Source organism: Oncorhynchus clarkii, chromosome 9, assembly GCF_045791955.1.
Source record: "Oncorhynchus clarkii lewisi isolate Uvic-CL-2024 chromosome 9, UVic_Ocla_1.0, whole genome shotgun sequence".
Lineage (NCBI taxonomy): Eukaryota > Metazoa > Chordata > Actinopteri > Salmoniformes > Salmonidae > Oncorhynchus > Oncorhynchus clarkii.
Window position 1 is genome coordinate 12,855,762 of NC_092155.1, and position 25,605 is coordinate 12,881,366.

Here is a 25,605-nt window from a genome sequence, read left to right on the forward strand (position 1 = left end):
ATCATGAGAAACAAGATTCTCTGGTCTGATGAAACCAATATTGAACTCTTTGGCCTGAATGCCAAGCGTCACGTCTGGAGGAAACCTGGCACCCTCCCTACGGTGAAGCATGGTGGTGGCAACATCATAGTGTGGGGATGTTTTTCAGCTGCACTTTTTTTGGTTACTACATGATTCCATATGTGTTCTTTCATAGTTTTTATGTCTTCACTATTATTCTACAACATTTTGGAAAATTGTACAAATAAAGAAATAGTACAAATAAAGAAAAACCCTGGAATGAGTAGGTGTGTCCAAACTTTTGACTGGTACTGTATATTGGCAACATTTTAAATACCTTTCTATTAACTCCAATGCAATGATTTGGCACAAAATAACAAATGTGTCGTATCAGTTACCTACGACCTATTTGTATGTATGTATTTATTTATTCTTCATTAGCATTAACAGGACCAATGAAAATGGAAGTAACATGGTGCCTTTAAAACAAGTAGAAAGAGTCTAGACGTATTCAGGTGAGGTGTAAAAACCCAGTAGGCTACATCCCAACAGGCCTCTATACTGAGGATGTTCAGCACAGGCCTCTATACTGAGGATGTTCAGCACAAGCCTCTATACTGAGGATGTTCAGCACAGGCCTCTATACTGAGGATGTTCAGCACAGGCCTCAATACTGAGAATGTTCAGCACAGGCCTCTATACTGAGGATGTTCAGCACAGGCCTCTATACTGAGGATGTTCAGCACAGGCCTCTATACTGAGGATGTTCAGCACAGGCCTCTATACTGAGGATGTTCAGCACTAACAACATGGTGATGGCTCCACGTGTATACCCAGAGCCCTGCTCTGAGAGGCCATGGGCTGGTTCTGCTGCACTATTGGCACAAGGGAACAAGGGAACAATTGGTCAACATCTTGATAATCATGTCAGTCATCTTGCGTTCAGTTTGGCTTCAGAATAACTGGATAATTGTTTTGTCCTGAAACAAGAAAACATGTCAAATATATACAGTGGGGAGAACAAGTATTTGATAACCTGCAAAATCGTCAGTGTTTCCTACTTACAAAGCATGTAGAGGTCTGTAAATTTTATTATAGGTACACTTCAACTGTGAGAGGCGGAATATAAAACAAAAATCCAGAAAATCACATTGTATGATTTTAAAGTAATTAATTAGCATTTTATTGCATGACATAAGTATTTGATACATCAGAAAAGCAGAACTTAATATTTGGTACAGAAACCTTTGTTTGCAATTACAGACATCATACGTTTCCTGCAGTTCTTGAGCAGGTTTGCACACACCGCTGCAGGGATTTTGGCCCACTCTTCCATACAGACCTTCTCCAGATCCTTCAGGTTTCGGGCTGTCGCTGGGCAATACGGACTTTCAGCTCCCTCCAAAGATTTTCTATTGGGTTCAGGTCTGGAGACTGGCTAGGCCACTCCAGGACCTTGAGATGCTTCTTACGGAGCCACTCCTTAGTTGCCCTGGCTGTGTGTTTCGGGTCGTTGTCATGCTGGAAGACCCAGCCACGACCCATCTTCAATGCTCTTACTGAGGGAAGGAGGTTGTTGGCCAAGATATCGCAATACATGGCCCCATCTATCCTCCCATCAATACGGTGCAGTCGTCCTGTCCCCTTTGCAGAAAAGCATCCCCAAAGAATGATGTTTCCACCTCCATGCTTCACGGTTGGGATGGTGTTCTTGGTGTTGTACAAATCCTTCTTCTTCCTCCAAACATGGCGAGTGGAGTTTAGACCAAAAAGCTCTATTTTTGTCTCATCAAACCACATGACCTTCTCCCATTCCTCCTCTGGATCATCCAGATGGTCATTGGCAAACTTCAGACGGGCCTGGACATGCGCTGGCTTGAGCAGGGGGACCTTGCGTGCGCTGCAGGATTTTAATACATGATGGCGTTGTGTGTTACTAATGGTGTTCTTTGAGACTGTGGTCCCAGCTCTCTTCAGGTCATTGACCCCTCACCTTCCTCACCTTCCTCATCTCCCTCACCTTCCTCATGATCATTGATGCCCCACGAGGTGAGATCTTGCATGGAGCCCCAGACCGAGGGTGATTGACCGTCATCTTGAACTTCTTCCATTTTCTAATAATTGCACCAACAGTTGTTGCATTCTCACCAAGCTGCTTGCCTATTGTCCTGTAGCCCATCCCAGCCTTGTGCAGGTCTACAATTTATCCCAATTCTTACTGGTTGGTAGGTGATCAAATACTTATGTCATGCAATAAAATGCTAATTAATTACTTAAAAATCATACAATGTGATTTTCTGGATTTTTGTTTTAGATTCCGTTTCTTATCGTTGAAGTGTACCTATGATAAAAAAATACAGACCTCTACATGCTTTGTAAGTAGGAAAACCTGCAAAATCGGCAGTGTATCAAATACTTGTTCTCCCCACTGTATGTTAAAACATTTCTAAAAGATATTAAAAAAGAGAAACAACTCCAGGCCTTGAGGGCTGTTGTTCTGCTTGGTTTTCATATCATCCCAGGACTTATTAACGATCAATTAATGTCATTGATTGGTTTGATAGTCTAAACACTGGTTGCCATGTTGAAATCAATCTCTGATTAAATGTCAAGGATAAAAATCCACAAACACTACTACAGCCTATGAACCCCTCCTTTAAAGGGATAGTCCATTCTAAAGAATGACAAGCAACATACACTGTTGAGCTTAAGGACTGGATCTGAAATCAACATACACTGTTGAGCTTAAGGACTGGATCTGATATCAACATACACTGTTGAGCTTAAGGACTGGATCTGAAGGACCCCTCCTTTCAAGGGATAGTTCACTCGAAAGTTCTTCTGACCATTTTCCTCAAAAGAGCACATTCTGTTCTGAAGATCTGCAAGTTTCAATCTCAAATGAATGAGAAATATATATAGGCACCATCTAACTCAAGTTTATTAAATGATTACAACCGGGCAATTATCCAACAGTGATTATTGAAATCATTTGTAGGCCTACCAACTCTAATACACTATACATTTTCTCACTACATATAAGGTAGAATACAAAACTGTAGTTAAATTAATTATTTTATTAGGAATATCCATCCCTTATAAGTCCAATGACTTGACAGGTGTCCGCAGATCTGTATCTGTAGCCTAGTGTCCTATTTTAACCTTTCACCTGAGAGAAAAAGCTGTTTCATACCGTCTAAAAACACCTCCAATTGAACCTTTATATGTTAGCATATATACCGTACCCATATGTACTACTGCACACACAGCCAACCTTCCTCACAATGAATTTCTCTTCATACTACTCTGAAACTTTTCTCAGCGGCTCTTTTTCAAAGGCGTGGGTATGACAAGCCCTCCCCTTGTCGACCAATCACCAACGAGAAACCCGTAAAGTGTGTAGAGCAGCGTCCAATCAGCAGTTTGGGAGGCTGTTTTGAACCGACCCGGCCGCTAGCCAATCAGGCCGTTCTCGTATTGAGCTAGCGCGAGGCTGTCTACATATGGATAGAGAAGACAGGAGAAAGGCGAGACTGTAGGATTCCAGAATCCAGACTGACTTGACTGCTGCTTATCAATACAGGTACGTTACTTGTTATAACAATAACAACATTGCATTCTTTTTTACTACCACCATTTGAATAATTTATAACATTTACTTGTGTCAAATGACATGGTTATTTTAATAATTTGAATTGAGATTATGTTATTGTTAAGTCTTTCTGTGGTATTTTAGTGCAATTATGGTTTAAATGTGCTTAGATGTTATTCATTTTGCAGGCAAATAGTGTTTGATATTTTTTTCCCCCATAATGTGTGATTTATTGTGGTATTGACATAAATCTGCTGAGAATGGCCTTGATCTATTTTAATATTGTTTACACGGTCATTTATCATAAAGAAAATGAACATGTCACTGTTGTCTCGTGGACTCTGTTTTTTCCTGATTTTTAAAGTAACCAAAAGTTATTAAACTGTCATTTTCTGAGGCTTGTATTCCTCACACGCATCGCTGCTGTGTGTAACACTGTGAATATGGCTGGCTATAGCCTGTCTACGAATAACACTGTTCTTCTATGGCGACCCAATTTCGATGTCATCTACATAAATAATCATATATTTTCAGAAAAAACGTTTGTTTTCCGCTGAACTCTTTTATCTCTATTCAACAATGTAAAGAAAATGTTAATGTCATCGTCGAAAAGCTGTTTTTGATATTTGTTATCGCCCTTAGTCAAATGATTGCTCTCACCATGTAGTAAAATGGCTGGCGATTTAAACCATTGAGGAAAGGCAGCGCTAACGCAGAGAAGGGACGGGGAATTGTTGGGAGAAAAACAAATTATCTACGGACGAAAAATACTGCACTTTTTCGTTTTCCATTCGAAATGTTTATCTCTAACTTTCTGCATTAAAGTATTTTTATTTTCCCCTTTTTATTCATTTTCGCAACTTCTCGATTGCAGCAGGATGGCTGGCGCACTGTCTTTGTTACCGAGAGCAATGCACCAAGCGACAGTCAGGGGTATAACTTCAGAAAACAGTGAAATGTCACGAAATACGAAATGACAGTTTTAATATATTAACCCGAATAAAAAGAACGGTCTTTGTTTTATCTGACTACGTTGTTTTGTTTTTAATTAGCGGTCACATTTAGTCGTTATAGCTCTTGGAACCCGAGGGGGGTGTGTATCGCTTTGTTACATAGTCAGCCCCGTAAGCCTTCCCCTCGCTCTACAGAAGCCATTTTATTCAATGGGAGCTCCAGCGAAGAACAGCACTCTCCTCGCCTGTATAGCAGCCACACTACCCAATACTAGGCGCTATGAACTGGGACTGAGCTACCGTACGGAGCGGGGAATTAAAAACCGAAAAATTAATAACATTTCTGGAAAAGTAAGATTGAAATAGGCAAGAAGGTGGAAAATAAACAGGAGTTTCTCTCATGAGGACGCATTTCACAAAATGGAAGATGAATAATTCGCGTTGATGACCTCTCTATTTTTCTCTGTATGTGTAGTTGAAGCGTCTCATTCTATCGCAACATAGTAACTAGTCGGAGCGCTCCCTATACTATAGCTGGTATGAAGAAAGTAAAGTTCGCGTTGCGTTGGATGCAATGGAGTAAAGTTTAGAGAGCTAAAAAATATGAAAATAAAAGGCAGAAAATGGCTAATGACAAGGAGATGGGCGGTGGCGAGGGGAGAATATGGTGGGGGCTTTCTTATTTGATTGAGATTCTAATGGGAGGTGTTTTGTAAAAATGCTCATTTACTTTGTAGATTAGAATTCGATTATTTTCCAAATTTGAATTTATATCTAAGTATCAATTCACGTTCCCATGAATGACATTTCTCAAATAGCCTAGTTAAATCTAGATTAGAATTCGATTATTTTCTCAAATTGAATTTATATCTAAATATCAATTCACATTCCCAAGAATTACATTTCTCAAATAGCCTAGTTAAATCATTTTGAGTATTTTTGAGAAATGAAAATAAAAACCTTACACTCCATTGTAATTACATAGTAAAAACAGACATTACAACAGCCCATAGTCTCATGGCCACATTTCCTTAATTCCCAATTTTCCTCCATTCTAAGACTCCTTGGCCAATTCCACATCTTCTCCCGTGTCACACCTACAGAATGCAAATGCATTCCAACCAATTCTTATTCTAGGGCTAATTGGAATTCATTATAATTCTAAAACTGATTCTTATTTTAGAACTCCTTCTAAATTATAATTCCCTTGTTCCCTTCTATGGTTCCACCACCTACTATAATAATCATAATTTATTCAACTTTTATAGTACTTTTCATTATATAAAGAATCTCAAAGCTCTTTAAAGCAACACAAAAAAAAAGACAAGCAATTTAGAAAACAACATGAAATGAAATGAGTTCATGAGAGGGTTGTCAAGTTCATGGCTTGAGTGGTGTTTGGAGGGAGGTGACCGAAGCACTGTGTCATCAAGGGGGTTTGCCATTAATGTGAAGTTGACCATCACCAGTGGTCAATGACGTTAAATTAATCTGTTGGGTGTTGTGTAATCACATTATGTCTGAATTCATTTGTCAATAAAGACCACAGTTAGTCTCCGACATGAATTGTGTTTGACTCTCCATTCACAAATGTCATCAAATGTTTATTGAAATATTCATTGAAATGAACATGCCGTGGTCAATGTGCTTTGGTACTTGCATCACCTGAAAAAAAATAGTATACAGGTTCACTTTCCCAGAAGAAAATCAAACCACAACATTGAATTAACCCATTTTCATCTTCTCTCCACTCACACCAGATACTGACCCAATCAACCAATTAACCAATCAACGAGTTCCAGACCACAGCTAGGCCCCGCCCAGTGACCAGGATGGCTAAAGGCACTCCAGGGAAGCCCAAGGGCAAGATGTCCTCCTACGCCTACTTCGTTCAGACCTGCCGTGAGGAGCACAAGAAGAAGACCCCTGAGATACCTGTCAACTTCGCTGAGTTCTCCAAGAAGTGCTCCGGAAGATGGAAGGTGAGGAATGGATGGATGGATAGAGACTTTATTGGTCCCTGAAGGACAATTAATAACAATTTCTAGTTAGTTATCACAATGAAGTTGATTCATTGATTGTTGACATATCATGCTTTTTATGCAAAAAAATATATTTTCACATCTTATTTCACAGTTCTAGAGATGAGATAATGAGGATCATGGGATTGAGATTATTAACTAGCATGCCATGTAGTGTTGCCTGGCCAATACATCACACTACGCAGCCCACACAAATGGTTATTGGGACAGAGGTCAAGTTCATTTAATTCAGTTTTAGCAAAATTAAATTCAATCGATCTTTTGCTCCCAAATCTATTGTTCCCCTAAAGGACAAACCCGGGTGGTAGCCTAAAGCTTACAAATCAAGAACGGCAAGTTATTTGTTGACTAAGGTGTGGTTACATGTTCCGTACTGCAGGTGGCGCAACAAGACCACATATCATGCTGGCTTCTTATATTAAATGACAATTAGGCGACCTTCAATAGACCTCTCTGTTTGAATCCGTTTTTTTTTCCCGTATGGTACCAAATGAACACTGCCCATGTGTCCATCCTTTCAAAGTCTATTGCTGGGAATGTTTTAAGTGGTGTAAATGTTGTGATTTTTTTCCCCCAGACGATGTCTGGTAAGGAGAAGGGGAAGTTTGACGACATGGCGAAGCAGGATAAGGTGCGTTACGACAACGAGATGATGCACTTCGCCCCTGGAGGCAAGAAGGGAAGGAAGAAGGACCCCAACGCACCAAAGAGGCCCTCGTACGTATCACACACAGACTGGCACACACATACATGGATGGAGTCACAGACAGACAGACACAGACAGACAGACACACAGACACAGACTCCTTCACTCATGTTTTGGTTTTCAGTAAGTATATCAATACACACATCAGACATCACGACACACTAAAATGAAGAAAAAAAATCACAATAATAAATCAAATATTAATTTCTCCACAGCTCTGGTTTCTTCATCTTCTGTGCGGACCACCGGCCCAAGATCAAGGCCCAGCACCCCAGCCTGGGCATCGGGGACGTGGCCAAGAAACTGGGGGAGCAATGGAACAACCTGACTGATGCCACCAAACAGCCCTACCTGATCAAGGCCAACAAACTCAAAGACAAATACCAGAAGGTAAACTAACTTACCTGTGTATTGTATTGTACCACATACACACAAAGACAATTACCAGGAAGTAACATTTATATTGATTGATGAATTGATTGGTTACATGACACCTTGTATCTGATATCTGCACCGTTTTACAGTCACACATTGCACATTTTCACACACACACAAGGCCCAGCACCCCAGCCTAGGCATCGGGGACGTGGCCAAGAAACTGGGGGAGCAATGGAACAACCTGACTGACATTTTCACACACACACACACACACACACACACACACACACACACACACACACACACACACACACACACACACACACACACACACACACACACACACACACACACACACACACACACACACACATACACACACTTCAACCAGGTACCTTATTAAAAACAACTTTCACTTTAATAATAACCTGACAACATCGCTGCCGATCAAAACATCTACCAACCAATCAACCAATCAAAGGAAATAGAATCCAGTGTGTTTCTGTCACCTGACCCCAAGTGAGAAGCTCAAATTGGACACCAATATCCACCACTGTTGATTAGCCAGTGTAGCCCGGACAACACCCAATGTTGTCCCAGCCAGTCGAATAACACATTTGACTCTCTCTCTCTCTCTCCCCCCCAGGACGTTGCTGACTATAAGTCCGGTAAGGGCAAAGTGGTAGTTCCGAGCATGGCAATGGCCCCAAAGCCCATGACGAAGAGTAATATGGACGACGATGATGATGACGACGATGAGGAAGACGAGGAGGAGGAGGATGAGGAGGAGGATGACGAGTAGATCGCCTGAGTTCTGTTTTGTGTTTTATTATGATGGTGACGATAATGATGATTATTAAGTCGTGCGTTTTCCTTTCCAGTTTGAAATGCGATTTGTAGGGTTAAGAAGAAACACAGGTGATATATTTTTATGTTCCTTAATGACATTGCTCTGCGCCCTTCCCTCCTTCATTCAATTCCCTCCTTCCACCTCTTTGTTGTTTTGACGTTGTCATTATGTTAATTTTGTGTTAACTGCTTCTGTAAAGTTCTATTTGTACATTGTGTCAAGTTAAGATGTTGAGACTGTACGTTACTATGGCAACTGTGATTGAACTCGAAGTAGACCCCTAATACACCCCCCCCCCCCCAACAGCTGTGTGTGTGTATCTGTGTGTGTGTGTGCTCGTGTGTGTGTGTGTGTTTGTGTTACCGTGTCCATCTCACCAGCACTGTCCAGTGTCTTCCTCAAAACCCGCCTAGCATTGTCTCTTTAACAGGCTCTATATCGATTCAACGGAGAAGCATTTAAAACCAGTGGTAGCATTGCAGTATATATAAACACCTTTTTGTTTCTGGGATTCGTCCCAAATTACACCCTATTCCTTATATAGTGCACTACTTTTGACTAGGGCCTATAAGGAATCCCATGGTGCTCTGGTTAAAAGTAGTGCACTATATAGGGAATAGGGCGCCATCTGGGACTTTGTTTTTAAAAAGAATGTGCAAGGTGTTGTTTTACTGTATATGGTTGACTTAGACTTTAGTCCACGTTTTTTTTTTTAAATAAATTTGTAATGATTATTTTTCTGAGGCCTCCAGATGTAAGGTGATTTCTGATTGCACATATCTAGTAGGGGTGGTGTTGTTGTATCTAGGTGGCTGTTTGTGTAGCTGTTTGTTGGTTGTTGCACCAGGAAGTGTTGCCATGGTGAAACTAACTCCCAGTTCAACAGCCTCCCATGTAAACGAACAGTAGTGGCTGGTTAGCTAGTGTCTGCTGGCCAACAGTAATTTAATACTATGGTTCAGGGTCGTTTAGTAACTTCCACTACAGTCACATTTTCACTTAGTCATGCATTGATGTCAATGGGAGACAAAGTGAAAATTTGACTTAAGTGAAAGTTAAGATTCGCTCCTTTGAAACCGAGGAGGATGGAAAACATCCAAACAACAGTATATAATGGAAACTATAATTTCCTTTTTGGCTAAGTGCATTTTAACCGTTCGTTGTTGTAAGATCTCTCATGATGAAAAACAAAAAACGACACTGAGTGAAAAAGCACGACTATTGAAGAAAATAAACCTGTACTTATCTGTATCTAAGATTTTTTCTTTTTTGTATGTTTAGAAAAAGCTATGTTTGGAATTATTATTAAAGTATGAAATTTTTACACGTGGTGTTATGTATTAATGATTTTCATTTTGCTGCTTGAAAGTCTCTCTCTACAAAACCTTCTCATCTTGTCACGTGAAACCCCCCCAAACACATATCATCATTATTCAACAAGTTGTCTGAATATTATTATAACTAAAAGTGGATCTGCAATAAAGAGAACATACATTTCTCATTGAACTTATACTTTACTATTAGAAGAATGATTGACCTCTTTACACCTAGAAGAATGATTGAACTCTTTACACCTAGAAGAATGATTGACCTCTTTACACCTAGAAGAATGATTGACCTCTTTACACCTAGAAGAATGATTGACCTCTTTACACCTAGAAGAATGATTGACCTCTTTACACCTAGAAGAATGATTGACCTCTTTACACCTAGAAGAATGATTGACCTCTTTACTCCTAGAAGAATGATTGAACTCTGTACTTTACTCTTAGAAGAATGATTGACCTCTTTACACCTAGAAGAATGATTGACCTCTTTACACCTAGAAGAATGATTGACCTCTTTACACCTAGAAGAATGATTGACCTCTTTACACCTAGAAGAATGATTGAACTCTACTTTACTCTTAGAAGAAGGATTGACCTCTTTACACCTAGAAGAATGATTGACCTCTGTACTTTACTATTAGAAGAATGATTGACCTCTTTACTTCTAGAAGAATGATTGACCTCTTTACTTCTAGAAGAAGGAAAATGGACCAATTCACACACTAAACAGAGAACATCCCTGGTCATCCCTACTGCCTCTGATCTGGAGGACTCACTAAACAGAGAACATCCCTGGTCATCCCTACTGCCTCTGATCTGGAGGACTCACTAAACAGAGAACATCCCTGGTCATCCCTACTGCCTCTGATCTGGCAGACTCACTAAACAGAGAACATCCCTGGTCATCCCTACTGCCTCTGATCTGGCAGACTCACTAAACAGAGAACATCCCTGGTCATCCCTACTGCCTCTGATCTGGAGGACTCACTAAACAGAGAACATCCCTGGTCATCCCTACTGCCTCTGATCTGGAGGACTCACTAAACAGAGAACATCCCTGGTCATCCCTACTGCCTCTGATCTGGCAGACTCACTAAACAGAGAACATCCCTGGTCATCCCTACTGCCTCTGATCTGGCAGACTCACTAAACAGAGAACATCCCTGGTCATCCCTACTGCCTCTGATCTGGAGGACTCACTAAACAGAGAACATCCCTGGTCATCCCTACTGCCTCTGATCTGGAGGACTCACTAAACAGAGAACATCCCTGGTCATCCCTACTGCCTCTGATCTGGCGGACTCACTAAACAGAGAACATCCCTGGTCATCCCTACTGCCTCTGATCTGGCGGACTCACTAAACAGAGAACATCCCTGGTCATCCCTACTGCCTCTGATCTGGCGGACTCACTAAACAGAGAACATCCCTGGTCATCCCTACAGCCTCTGATCTGGCGGACTCACTAAACAGAGAACATCCCTGGTCATCCCTACTGGCTCTGATCTGGCGGACTCACTAAACAGAGAACATCCCTGGTCATCCCTACTGCCTCTGATCTGGCGGACTCACTAAACAGAGAACATCCCTGGTCATCCCTACAGCCTCTGATCTGGCGGACTCACTAAACAGAGAACATCCCTGGTCATCCCCACAGCCTCTGATCTGGCGGACTCACTAAACAGAGAACATCCCTGGTCATCCCTACAGCCTCTGATCTGGCGGACTCACTAAACAGAGAACATCCCTGGTCATCCCTACTGCCTCTATCTGGCAGCCTAAACAGAGAACATCCCCGGTCATCCCTACTGCCTCTGATCTGGCAGACTCACTAAACAGAGAACATACCCGGTCATCCCTACTGCCTCTGATCTGGCAGACTCACTAAACAGAGAACATCCCTGGTCATCCCTACTGCCTCTGATCTGGTGGACTCACTAAACAGAGAACATCCCTGTTCATCCCTACAGCCTCTGATCTGGCAGACTCACTAAACAGAGAACATCCCTGGTCATCCCTACTGCCTCTGATCTGGAGGACTCACTAAACAGAGAACATCCCTGGTCATCCCTACTGCCTCTGATCTGGCAGACTCACTAAACACACATGCTTCGTTAGTAAATGATGTCTGAGTGTTGGAGTGTGCCCCTAGCTCTCTGTAAATGATGTCTGAGTGTTGGAGTGTAACCCTGGCTATCTGTAAATGATGTCTGAGTGTTGGAGTGTGCCCCTGGCTCTCTGTAAATGATGTCTGAGTGTTGGAGTGTGCCCCTGGCTATCTGTAAATGATGTCTGAGTGTTGGAGTGTAACCCTGGCTATCTGTAAATGATGTCTGAGTGTTGGAGTGTAACCCCGGCTATCTGTAAATGATGTCTGAGTGTTGGAGTGTGCCCCCGGCTATCTGTAAATGATGTCTGAGTGTTGGAGTGTGCCCCCGGCTATCTGTAAATGATGTCTGAGTGTTGGAGTGGGCCCCTGGCTATCTGTAAATGATGTCTGAGTGTTGGAGTGTGCCCCTGGCTATCTGTAAATGATGTCTGAGTGTTGGAGTGTAACCCTGGCTATCTGTAAATGATGTCTGAGTGTTGGAGTGTAACCCCGGCTATCTGTAAATGATGTCTGAGTGTTGGAGTGTGCCCCCGGCTATCTGTAAATGATGTCTGAGTGTTGGAGTGTGCCCCCGGCTATCTGTAAATGATGTCTGAGTGTTGGAGTGGGCCCCTGGCTATCTGTAAATGATGTCTGAGTGTTGGAGTGTGCCCCCGGCTATCTGTAAATGATGTCTGAGTGTTGGAGTGGGCCCCTGGCTATCTGTAAATGATGTCTGAGTGTTGGAGTGTGCCCCCGGCTATCTGTAAATGATGTCTGAGTGTTGGAGTGGGCCCCTGGCTATCTGTAAATGATGTCTGAGTGTTGGAGTGGGCCCCTGGCTATCTGTAAATGATGTCTGAGTGTTGGAGTGTGCCCCCGGCTATCTGTAAATGATCTCTGAGTGTTGGAGTGTGCCCCTGGCTATCTGTAAATGATGTCTGAGTGTTGGAGTGTGCCCCCGGCTATCTGTAAATGATGTCTGAGTGTTGGAGTGGGCCCCTGGCTATCTGTAAATGATGTCTGAGTGTTGGAGTGGGCCCCTGGCTATCTGTAAATGATGTCTGAGTGGAGTGTGCCCCTGGCTATCTGTAAATGAGTGTGGAGTGTGCCCCCGGCTATCTGTAAATGATCTCTGAGTGTTGGAGTGTGCCGCTGGCTATCTGTAAATGATCTCTGAGTGTTGGAGTGTGCCCCCGGCTATCTGTAAATGATCTCTGAGTGTTGGAGTGTGCCCCTGGCTATCTGTAAATGATGTCTGAGTGTTGGAGTGTGCCCCTGGCTATCTGTAAATGATCTCTGAGTGTTGGAGTGTGCCCCTGGCTATCTGTAAATGATGTCTGAGTGTTGGAGTGTGCCCCCGGCTATCTGTAAATGATCTCTGAGTGTTGGAGTGTGCCGCTGGCTATCTGTAAATGATCTCTGAGTGTTGGAGTGTGCCCCTGGCTATCTGTAAATGATGTCTGAGTGTTGGAGTGTGCCCCTGGCTATCTGTAAATGATGTCTGAGTGTTGGAGTGTGCCCCCGGCTATCTGTAAATGATCTCTGAGTGTTGGAGTGTGCCCCTGTCTATCTGTAAATGATGTCTGAGTGTTGGAGTGTGCCCCCAGCTATCCGTCAATAAAAAATGTAATAAAATTGTGCCGTCCGGGTTGGAATTTGAAATGATTTATACTTGATACTTAAGTACATTTTAGCAATTCCATTTACTTTTGATTCTTAAGTATATTTAAAACCGAATACATTTAGACTTTTACTCAAGTAATATTTTACTGGGTGACTTTTACTTTTACTTGAGCCATTTTCTATTAAGGTATCTTTACTTTTACTCAAGTACTTGAGTACTTTTTCCACCACTGCCCAGCAGGACATTTCTTTATCCAAGACCTGTCATGAGGTACAGCTTGACACTATGGCTCCCTATAGGGTCCACAGATCTATTGCTAGGCAACGTTTGAATAATGTTGGTAATTATGATATTACTAATAATGGGGTCTGCATTGTATGAATGGTGTTCGCTGGATTACAAGGGGTTGATTAGAGGCCGTTTTAACTGAATTAGAGAGTCGAGGCACCTTGGTTCTCTCTCTAGGGTTCGCGTTCAGGTTGTGGTTGAGGTTAGGGTGGAAACAGGATGTGAAAATGAGGCTAGGGTTAAGGTTATGGTTGAGGCTGGAGTTGAACCGGCATGTGGACATAAAATTATCCCGAACCCTAACCCTATCTTCATGTTCACATCCTGATTCCTCCTTAATTGATAAGAAAGACACATCCTCTACCATTTTTTGCCCCTGATTCCATTGGTGGTCCCAAAGGCCAGGGTGGGCTGTGCCTGTTTGTTGTCCATTCACAAGCCTCTGCCTAGTCCCCAACAACCGGATGTTCCGGTTTTAAGGGGAAGTAAAATTATACTTTTCCCCCCCTTCTCGTTAAGTCCAGTCAGGACCAATATGAAGCAGGCGCAGCCCGCCCTTTATCTAGTTTCAGGCGTTTATTTTATGCCTGCTAGCCTTTCACTGTTGCACATGATTCCGAAGAAGCGATTGGTCGAGGGCGGTGTCTGTCAGACGGCGAGGGCGTAGCTCTGTATTTCGCTCACTGTCAGAGCTCGAGGGACGAAACGAAGGGTTCGTTTCCGTTTGTAGGCTGCGGAAACCGAGTTTCACAGTGCTACACAAGCCGAACAGAGACCGATTGGAGCTCGATCCTACGACCGAGAGGAGGAAAGAGGACAGTATTGAGGAAGACCTTGTAATCAAAATACCGTCCAAATTTACACTAATATTACACTTTAATAGCACTCAAACCCAGTGTCTGCGAAGATGGGAGACAAGGCGGGGACCAGGTAAGGAGAAATTATCAGTCTTTGGTTGTTTTTAGCGTTTACATTTTTCCGGTGATGTTTGTGTTATTTGGGAAAATAGGCAATCATAAGGAAGAAAAGGTATGTATCCTGGTTTCGCATGCAGAGACAGGGCATGAAAGGCAAGCAGCACACTGGCCGAGGTTCCCTAAGCAGCAATAACAGAGGGTTAGTTGAGAAGAGTGGTTTCGTTGGTTCAGGGGAGAGAGATAGAGGGACAATGATGAGAGAGAGCGAGTTTTAAGTGCGAATGAAATCATATCATCAATATGCAAGCAAACTCGTACTTCGCATTAGGCTATGGGCTTGTGGCGATACAGTTATCTAGAATGCAAAACACAGGGTCCGTTTGTACCTGTCAAATTGAGTGTAGGGAGGGGCTAGTCTATACTGTCGAAATGAACCTCAATCTGATTAATTCTACCCTACTCCTGCTAGATTGCTAGTTCCCAACGTCAGACAGCCACAGATTGTATCAGGTTGAAACAAAGTGATGAACTCGGCTACTGTAGCCACAAGCGACTTAATACATTGTTTATAAAAAATGATGTCACCGTGTGCGGCAGCATCATTGTCAACGTTGTAACTATTTTATTACAATGTAACGCAACCTAGACTCAAATAGACTAGCCTACTGTAGCCACTTCGTTGACGATAAACATAGGCTACTTCCTCTTTAAAGTGGCAAGTAAAGGTACACGTGTTACCCTGAAATTGTCATGCGACTGTCTGTCAGTTTGTCTGCAGTTTCTGTGAAAATCAAAATGTAACGTTAGGCTACTGTTGTGTTAGTTTACCGCAGCACCGAATCATGACATGGTGACACCCCCGACTATGACGTGGGTTTGACGTATGGTTCTGGTTTAATTCTAATGCACGCACAAATGTGGTGGTGGGGGTAGGTCAAGCCTTGGAATTTAATGTGGTCTGAGAGAGAACAATGGGATCCATATGAAATACTCTCTACCCCCCCCCCCCTCCCTCCCTTTCACCCTCTTTCAATTCAATTAAAATTTAAGGGCTTTATTGGCATGGGAAACATATGTTAACGTTGCCAAAGCAAGTGAAGTAGATAAGAAACAAAAGTGAAATAAACAATACAAATTAACATTAAAGATTACTCTCACAAAAGTTCCAAAAGAATGAAGACCTTACAAATGTCATATTATGTACAAATAGTTAAAGTACAAAAGGGAAAATAAATAAACATAAATATGGGTTGTATTTACAATGGTGTTTGTTCTTCACTGGTTGCCTTTTTCTCGTGGCCTCAGGTAACACATCTTGCTGCTGTGATGGCACACTGTGGAATTTCACCCAGTAGATATGGGAGTTTATCAAAATTGGGTTTGTTTTCAAATTCTTTGTTTATCTGTGTAATCTGATGGAAATATGTGTCTCTAATATGGTCATACATATTTGGCAGGAGGTTAGGAAGTGCAGCTCAGTTCCCACCTCATTTTGTGGTCAGTGTGCACATAGCCTGTCTTCTCTTGAGAGCCAGGTCTGCCTACGGCAGCCTTTCTCAATAGCAAGGCTATGCTCAGTGAGTCTGTACATAGTCAAAGATTTACTTAATTTTGGGTCAGTCACAGTTGTCAGGTATTCTGCCACTGTGTACTCTCTGTTTAGGGCCAAATAGTATTCTAGTTTGCTCTGTTTTTTTGTTAATTATTTCCCATGTGTCAAGTAATTATCTTTTAGTTTTGTCATGATTTGGTTGGGTCTAATTGTGTTGCTGTCCTGGGGCTCTGAGTCGCTCTCTCTCTCGCTCTCTCTGTCTCTGTATGAAATAAATGAAATACATCAAGTTCTTCCACACTGATCTCAACAAACCATTTCTGTATGGACCTCGATTTGTATATGGGGGTATTGTTATGCTGAAACAGGAAAGGGCCTTCCTCAAACCTATGCCACAAAGTTGGAAGCGCAGAATCATCTAGAATGTCATTGTATGTTGTAGCGTTAAGATTTCCCTTCACTGGAACTAAGGGTCCTAGCCGTAACCATGAAAAACAGCCCTAGACCATTATTCCTCCTCTACCAAACTTTACAGTTGGCACTATGCATTGGTGCAGGTAACATTATCCTGGAATCTGCCAAACCCAGATTCGTCCGTCTGACTGCCAGATGGTGAAGTGTGATTCATCACTCCAGAGAACGTGTTTCCACTGCTCCAGAGGCCAATGGCAGTGAATTTTACACCACTCCAGCCAACGCTTGACGTTGCACATGGTGATCTTAGGCTTGTGTGTGGCTGCTCGGCCATGGAAACCCATTTCATGAAGCTCCAGACAAACAGTTTTTGTGCTGCCGTTGCTTCCAGAGGCAGTTTGGGACTCGGTAGTGAGTGTTGCAACAGAGAACAGATTATTTTTACGCGCTCTGTGAGCTTGTGTGGCCTACCACTTTGCGGCTGAGCCGTTGTTACTCCTAGACGTTGCCACTTCACAATAACAGCACTTACAGTTGACCGGGGCAGCTCTAGCAGGGCAGAAATATGACAAACTGACTTGTTGGAAAGGTGGCATCCTATGACGTTGCCACATTGAAAGTCACTGAGCTCTTCAGTAAGGACATTCTTCTGCCAATGTTTGTCTATGGAGATTGCATTGCTGTGTACTCAATTTTATGTGCCTGTCAGCAACGGGTGTGGCTGAAATGGCAGAATCCAGTCATTTGAATGGGTGTCCATATACCATTGTATATATAGTGTATTATTTACAAATAATGCGATTGAAAGAACCAGAATTATCACCAGTATATTTTCTACTGTTTTTATTTGTTGGCTTTAGGTCTTTTTTATTTTACTTAGTTGATGATGGAAGTTATAGGCCTACTGCTGCATTGGCCTGTGATGTATCATCTCTGAGTTCTAGGCTTTCATTTATTTCAGATCTTTATGATGAACCACTGTGACAGTTATTATGAAAGTGAAACTGTTTCATGAAAATGCGCATATTGAAAATAATCATACCTGGCACGCAGATGGGTAGAAATGGTAGGATAAATTGTAAGCTTTCCGATGGTCTTTTACTATTACACCCGTTAAACAAATGTGAACGCGCAAGCGCCTGTTAGCAACGGGTGTGGCGCGTGCATACATAGGAGGTCCCGTGAAAAAAACGTGCCCGCCTATGGAAATCAAAGGCCCGTCCAAATGATTCGTTATGGCGCGGTCCCTGTAACAAGAATACTATGGCAACTATTGTCTAATAACAATAACAATTAAATAATAAGAGTCAATGTCTACAACTCCATTCAGATTAAACAACTACCTGTCGGTTGCACGTTGTAGCCTACTCCTTCTTATTTAGTCATTTGAATTCCGTTTTGCATTGATCAGCCTAGTGATCTCCCACTTCGCGTTGCTACACATGGACCCTCTGACTAGTACCAGCAAGCTGAAACCCGCGAAACCTCTGTAGGCTCTACAGCATGTATTTTTTACGAGGCACACGTCATAAAAAGTACATTCAAACCTTTGTTGTTTTAGTAAATGAAGCATTTTAAATGTCATGGTATATCCTTGTGTGTAGCAATGTCACATGGGTAATGTAATTACATGTATTTATTTAATTTGACCAGTATTCAAAGTCACTGTCTGCTCGGCACACCTGGCACTGCGCCCTTAGCAACTCTTCATGCAGCAGTCAGAGGAGCGTGTGGCTGAAATAACCTTTGACCTTCACTATCCCATCAGTACAGTACATAGCAAGGTTATTATAGTATCCCTTTAAATTTTGGTGAAAACGTTCAGAATGTTAGGGCTCAATGGAAGAAAGCCTTGTAAATTCACGCATATTCACGCATATTCACACATATTCACGCATATTCACGCATATTCACACATATTCACACATATTCACACATATTCACGCATATTCACACATATTCACGCATATTCGCACATATTCACACATATTCACGCATATTCACGCATATTCACACTTATTCACGCATATTCACACATATTCACGCATATTCACACATATTCACGCATATTCACACATATTCACGCATATTCACACATATTCACGCATATTCACACATATTCACACATATTCACACATATTCACACATATTCACGCATATTCACACATATTCACACATATTCACGCATATTCACACATATTCACGCATATTCACACATATTCACGCATATTCACACATATTCACGCATATTCACACATATTCACACATATTCACACATATTCACACATATTCACGCATATTCACACATATTCACACATATTCACACATATTCACACATATTCGTCTTATTTTCAGCACTTTGACATTATATTAAAAGCTCTATAGAAATGTTATACATTATTATTATAAAATTCAGTTGTTGAATCTGTGAAATATTAGAATGGGAAATGTGTGCGATAGGGGTTTGAGATGGTGGTCCCGTAAAACGACATTATATTAAAAGCTCTATAGAAATGTTATACATTATTATTATAAAATTCAGTTGTTGAATCTGTGAAATATTAGAAGGGGAGAAATGTGTGCGATAGGGGTTTGAGATGGTGGTCCCGTAAAACGACCCGAATGATCTCACCAATCAAGGAACTGTGTTGACGAAGTACCAGTCGTGGTGAACCGTGCCGTCTGACCGTCTGGTCTGCGTTACATAATGGTTCAAATAGGCAACTTATTGCACAACTTGTAATACATTAGCCTAAAATGATCCACTTTTTCTAGCGATCGTCAGGAACAACCACATGAACATAACAGAGTAAAATAAAGATAAACTGACGATGTAAAGACTAAAACTAAAGTCCGTGACAGATGTAAATGTATCTGGGTATAACTGACAGGCTACCAATAGTGACTCATATTCAACACAATACAAATGGTAAAAAATACAGTGAAAAGTCTGGGAATATAATGAAAACCTTCTAGAAATGTCAACTCGGTAGGTTTGGAGCTATACTATCATTTGCACATGGCTAGAGTTTATGGTATTCCAACCATGTCCTATTCATCTGAGATATTATAGCGGACACAGGATAGTATATCTTGGGTCTACTACATATCATCCCAGGTTATAAGGCATTACATTACCTTCACTGTGGGAAAGTGTTGCTATGCTGCCGTATGACCTGGTTCCCATTTGCCTCCAGGGATCACAAGGTCATATAGATCTAAAATGAGTGCATATTGTATATTTGTATATTTACAATCCCCCTTATTCAAACGTCGTGCTCATTCAGCTAGATCTTATCAATAGACCTTATCACTTAGTAAATTACATAAATAACACCATTCTCCATGCTCCATCAGAAATAACACCATTCTCCATGCTCTATCAGAAATAACACCATTCTCCATGCTCTATCAGAAATAACACCATTCTCCATGCTCTATCAGAAATAACAACATTCTCCATGCTCCATCAGAAATAACACCATTCTCCATGCTCCATCAGAAATAACACCATTCTCCATGCTCCATCAGAAATAACACCATTCTCCATGCTCCATCAGAAATAACACAATTTTCCATGCTCCATCAGAAATAACACCATTCTCCATGCTCCATCAGAAATAACACAATTTTCCATGCTCCATCAGAAATAACACCGTTCTCCATGCTCCATCAGAAATAACACCATTCTCCATGCTCCATCAGAAATAACACCATTCTCCATGCTCCATCAGAAATAACACCATTCTCCATGCTCCATCAGAAATAACACAATTTTCCATGCTCCATCAGAAATAACACCATTCTACATGCTCTATCAGAAATAACAAAATGTTCCATGCTCTATCAGAAATAACACCATTCTACATGCTCTATCAGAAATAACACCATTCTCCATGCTCTATCAGAAATAACACCATTCTCCATGCTCTATCAGAAATAACACCATTCTCCATGCTCTATCAGAAATAACACCACATGGAACAGACAGGTTGCTCAACCTTATTCACGGTGTCCTTCACGTGTAAAAGGTGAGGTGGAATTATGAGGGAATGAAGTCAAGGTCAGGATATGGTGTATCTGTAGACACACCTCCATTTATTCAATCTCCACCCCAAACGAATAACTAGTGAATAGCATGCATGGCACTAGTGAATAGCATGCATAGCACTAGTGAATAGCTATTCTCATGCTGAAGTTCAGGGTCAGAATACACCCAGAGAGAAAAGTTGTGTGAGCCCTATCTGTGTGTGTCACTGTGTATGTGTGTTTGTTTGTGTTTGTGTGGTGTGTTTGTGTGGTGTGTTTGTGTGGTGTGTTTGTGTGGTGTGTGTGGTGTGTTTGTGTGGTGTGGTGTGTTCGTGTGGTGTGTTTGTGTGGTGTGTGTGTTATATCTGTCTCATATATGTGTGTGGGACATGCAAGTCTAACTGAACCATAGGCTACCTGCCACCCCTACACTCTAACCACTAGGCTACCTGCCGCCCATACACTCTAACCACTAGACTACCTGCCGCCCCTACACTCTAACCACTAGACTTCCTGCCGCCCCTACACTCTAACCACTAGGCTACCTGCCACACCCTACACTCTAACCACTAGGCTACCTGCCGCCCATACCCTCTAACCACTAGGCTACCTGCCGCCCATACACTCTAACCACTAGGCTACCTGCCGCCCCTACACTCTAACCACTAGGCTACCTGCCGCCCCTACACTCTAACCACTAGGCTACCTGCCGCCCATACACTCTAACCACTAGGCTTCCTGTCTCCCCAACACTCTAACCACTAGGCTACCTGCCGCCCCTACACTCTAACCACTAGGCTACCTGCCGCCCATACCCTCTAACCACTAGGCTACCTGCCGCCCCTACACTCTAACCACTAGGCTACCTGCCGCCCATACACTCTAACCACTAGGCTACCTGCCGCCCATACACTCTAACCTCTAGGCTACCTGCCGCCCATACACTCTAACCACTAGGCTAATTGCCGCCCATACACTCTAACCACTAAGCTACCTGCCGCCCCTACACTCTAACCACTAGGCTACCTGCCGCCCATACACTCTAACCACTAGGCTACCTGCCGCCCATACACTCTAACCACTAGGCTACCTGCTGCCCATACACTCTAACCACTAGGCTACCTGCCGCCCATACACTCTAACCACTAGGCTACCTGCCGCCCCTACACTCTAACCACTAGGCTACCTGCCGCCCCTACACTCTAACCACTAGGCTACCTGCCGCCCATACACTCTAACCACTAGGCTTCCTGTCTCCCCTACACTCTAACCACTAGGCTACCTGCCGCCCCTACACTCTAACCACTAGGCTACCTGCCGCCCATACCCTCTAACCACTAGGCTACCTGCCGCCCCTACACTCTAACCACTAGGCTACCTGCCGCCCATACACTCTAACCACTAGGCTACCTGCCGCCCATACACTCTAACCTCTAGGCTACCTGCCGCCCATACACTCTAACCACTAGGCTAATTGCCGCCCATACACTCTAACCACTAAGCTACCTGCCGCCCCTACACTCTAACCACTAGGCTACCTGCCGCCCATACACTCTAACCACTAGGCTACCTGCTGCCCATACACTCTAACCACTAGGCTACCTGCCGCCCATACACTCTAACCACTAGGCTACCTGCCGCCCATACAAGACTCCGGACAGAAACCGTTTTTCTCATAATTCAATCAAGGACTGCCTGCGCATCCAAATCACATCCATCTCACCCGACATCCACAAGATTGTGTCCGAGGGGAAATTCAACTTTTCTCATTAAGTAACTTAGTGGCCTATATGACTGTATTTAGTAAATACTCATATTATTGTGAGTTCTTTTCCAGGGATATTTACATCTCAAGCTGACAGTATTTAGTAAATACTAATATTATTGTGAGTTCTTATCCAGGGATATTTACATCTCAAGCTGACAGTATTTAGTAAATACTAATATTATTGTGAGAGGTTATCCAGGGATATTTAGGTCTTAAGCTGACAGTATTTAGTAAATACTAATATTATTGTGAGTTCTTATCCAGGGATATTTACATCTCAAGGGGCCTGTTGACAGTATTTAGTAAATACTAATATTATTGATATGAGTATAAATTTCATGGAGATTTATGAATGTGTATAACACACCCTGCATGTCTGCACACTAAAATAAATGCAGGACAAATCCATACACATCAACTGAACAGACAAATGAATGGATGCAGTAGCCTCCCTGCAGCCTTGTATTACACACAGTATACCGCACAAACATCATAAGAGGCCAAATTCGTCAAAAAACGAACCCAAAAAAACCCAAATTCCTCTGCCACCGCAGGACATATTTAACCAAAATTGAAAGCACACATACTAACTAAAATAATTCAACACATATTGGTCCCTCAGCAGCCGACCACTGTCGTCATCAGGGAAGATTGCCGGATTGTCCCAGTCCATGGCTGGTGGCACTCTGGGGGCCCTCTCCTTCCTCAGGCAGGCCACATTGTGAAGGACAGCACAAGCCACAGTAATATCACATGCCCTAACAGGGCTGACCCTTAATTTGTGAAGGCAGTGAAAGCGTGCCTTCAGGAGGCCAAAGGTCATTTCAACTCTGGCCCTGGTCCTGGCATGGGCATGGTTGTAGGCCTGCTGTGCTTCCTGGGGGTCTGTGAAAGGTGTCAGGAGAAAAGGCTGGCAGCCATACCCCCTGTCTCCCAGCAACACACCAGAGAATTCACCTGTCAACACAAAATCTCATCATTACTACCTCATAAACACAGTGATATTCTTGACACAGCCATGATGGTTATAAATAGGGGTTGTGTGGCTTACCTTGTGATAGGCACTGATAGATTTCAGAGGCCCGAAAGATTCTGGAGTCATGGACTGAGCCAGGCCATTTTGCCACAACATTGCTGATCACACAGTCAGCATTGCAGACCATCTGAAATCATAAGATGAGGAATATTACACCAATAAATGCACATCACTGGCAATGCAGAGTGTTCGTCAATGGACAATATCAAAAAGTTATGTTCACCTGAACATTAATGCTGTGAAAGGATTTCCTATTCACAAAATCGGCCTCATGGGCACCTGAGGGGGCTTTTATCCTTATGTGTGTGCAGTCCACTGCACCAATGACATTGGGGAAACCTGTCACACAAAGTAATGAGTATCCTACTATGTGTTAACAGTTGTCCTGTAATTTGTAGATCCTCTTACCTGCAATCCTATAGAACTCCTCTTTGATGTCACAGAGTCTTCTGTGGCCAGGGAAGGAGATGAAGACATCTGCTAATGCTTTGATAGCCAGACACACACTCCTTATTGTGCGGCAAATTGTGGCCTTGTTCAGCTGTTCTGCATCCCCCACTGAGTACAGGAAGGCTCCACTAGCAAAAAAGCGCAAGGCCACACAAACCATTTGCTCCACACTCAGTGCATGGCTCCGTGCAGTGCGGTGCTTAATCCTGGGACCCAGTAGTCTGCATAGATACCTGATGCCATCTGCAGAAAACCTGTATCTTTCATATAGATGGTCATCAGGGAAGGCCAGTGGGTCCAACCGGTCCCTGAAGACCCTTTCTCACCTGAAGGCTCTCCTCAGCACAAGTGCTTCTTCATCCACCACATCTCGCACGAATGGGCATGCCATTGTCAGAGCAGAAAGGAACACACAATTTTGGGCCTTCATATAGGCTAGTGGCCACACCTGGTGCTGGGGGGGGTGGGCAAAAGAGGGCGATGCCTTATAACGATGACTTGGTTGTACTGATTGCTGGGAAAATAAAAAAAACCTTAGAAAGATGCCACCGTCCTGTGTGCTCACAATAAGAGCTCATATGTCATGGCTCACTTGACTTTACGAGAATATACCTAATTTTTATTTTGAGCTGTGTCATCTTCTTGGAGCTGGGGGAGGAAAGAAAAATAATGATTAATACATTTGTGTTACAGTTAGCATACAGTGTACATTGAAGGCATATCTCACCTCCCTCTCAAGTTTTTTTATTTCAAGGTCCAGTTTCCTAATTGTCCTCTTTTTTATTTCGAACTCCAGTGCAAGATTTTCCATCTTTTTCTTCTTGTACTGAATGTCTATGTCTGCCAGTTCTATTTGGCACCGGAGGTGGTTGCCATACAACTTTCTGATAGCTTGTGAGCTCTGTGAACACAATACAATTAGCGCAGCTGGAATTTGGCAGGATGTGGTGTCCTTTTATTAATACGCACTATGTTGCCAGGCTGGTTTTCCCACTGTATAGCATCTGGGTCCTGTAAAAGAAATTAGATTTTTTGATTTTGATGAGGACTCCTCACCATTGTAGAGTAAATAGTACTTTCACAGTCTTAACATGATACCTCATGCCTTCTGGAATCCAGAGAGATGGTCTCCTCCTCATCATCGTCTCCATCATGTGCTGTTGCTGCTGCACTGGGGCCTTCACCCTATCACATTTAATCGGATTCATATTGAAGCTAGTAGACAAGACATGCCAGGCCTACAGTATGCCTTTGATGGAGTACTCACTGGATCAGCATCGTCTGGTGCTTGTGCTGGTGGCTCTAACAGGAACACAGTGCTGCCAGACACTGCAAGGCAATAGGTAAACCAAAGTCAGACAGTCCAAATTGATTCAATATGAATGTGGTTGTATCCCATGTAGAGATGGAAGGACATACCTTGAATGAAGCGGGTGGCATCTTGGGAGGAACCTATGCTCGTCTCTTTCCCCCCAGGGATCCCCTCTAAGACGGGCCTGCCTTTATTTAGCTCCAAGGCCATGTCCTCTGCTGGGGTAAGGTCAGCCTTTGGTGACCCACCACCCGTGCCTTGTCTGTGGGTATTCT

The 25,605-nt window shown here is 42.7% G+C and overlaps 2 protein-coding genes across 4 annotated transcripts in view; both read left to right on the forward strand.

The window, feature by feature from the left end:
• The first annotated feature begins 3,495 nt into the window (after positions 1–3,495).
• Positions 3,496–9,847, forward strand: LOC139415902 (high mobility group protein B3-like). The gene is made up of 5 exons (XM_071164061.1): positions 3,496–3,583; positions 6,306–6,527; positions 7,165–7,304; positions 7,509–7,683; positions 8,318–9,847. Exons 2-5 carry the CDS (start codon positions 6,378–6,380, stop codon positions 8,471–8,473), a joined length of 621 nt encoding a protein of 206 aa, XP_071020162.1. The 5' UTR covers positions 3,496–3,583; positions 6,306–6,377; the 3' UTR covers positions 8,474–9,847.
• Positions 9,848–14,368: 4,521 nt separating this feature from the next.
• LOC139415903 (arrestin red cell-like) overlaps positions 14,369–25,605 on the forward strand; it is a 104,326-nt gene continuing 93,089 nt past the window's right edge. Inside the window, exon 1 of one of the 3 annotated variants that reach the window (XM_071164063.1) lies at positions 14,369–14,782. In XM_071164063.1, coding sequence (XP_071020164.1) covers positions 14,760–14,782 — 23 coding nt within the window. In that variant the 5' untranslated portion in view covers positions 14,369–14,759. The remainder of the gene's footprint in view (positions 14,783–25,605) is intronic. The other 2 variants (XM_071164064.1, XM_071164062.1) reach the window with 2 other exon arrangements.

Bases quoted from the DNA above. Each gene is read 5' to 3' on its own strand.
- LOC139415902 (XM_071164061.1), top strand. From the start codon at position 6,378: ATGGCTAAAGGCACTCCAGGGAAGCCCAAGGGCAAGATGTCCTCCTAC. The intron at 6,528-7,164 runs GTGAGGAATGGA...TTTTTCCCCCAG, and splicing joins AGTGCTCCGGAAGATGGAAG to ACGATGTCTGGTAAGGAGAA. The intron at 7,684-8,317 runs GTAAACTAACTT...TCTCCCCCCCAG, and splicing joins TCAAAGACAAATACCAGAAG to GACGTTGCTGACTATAAGTC.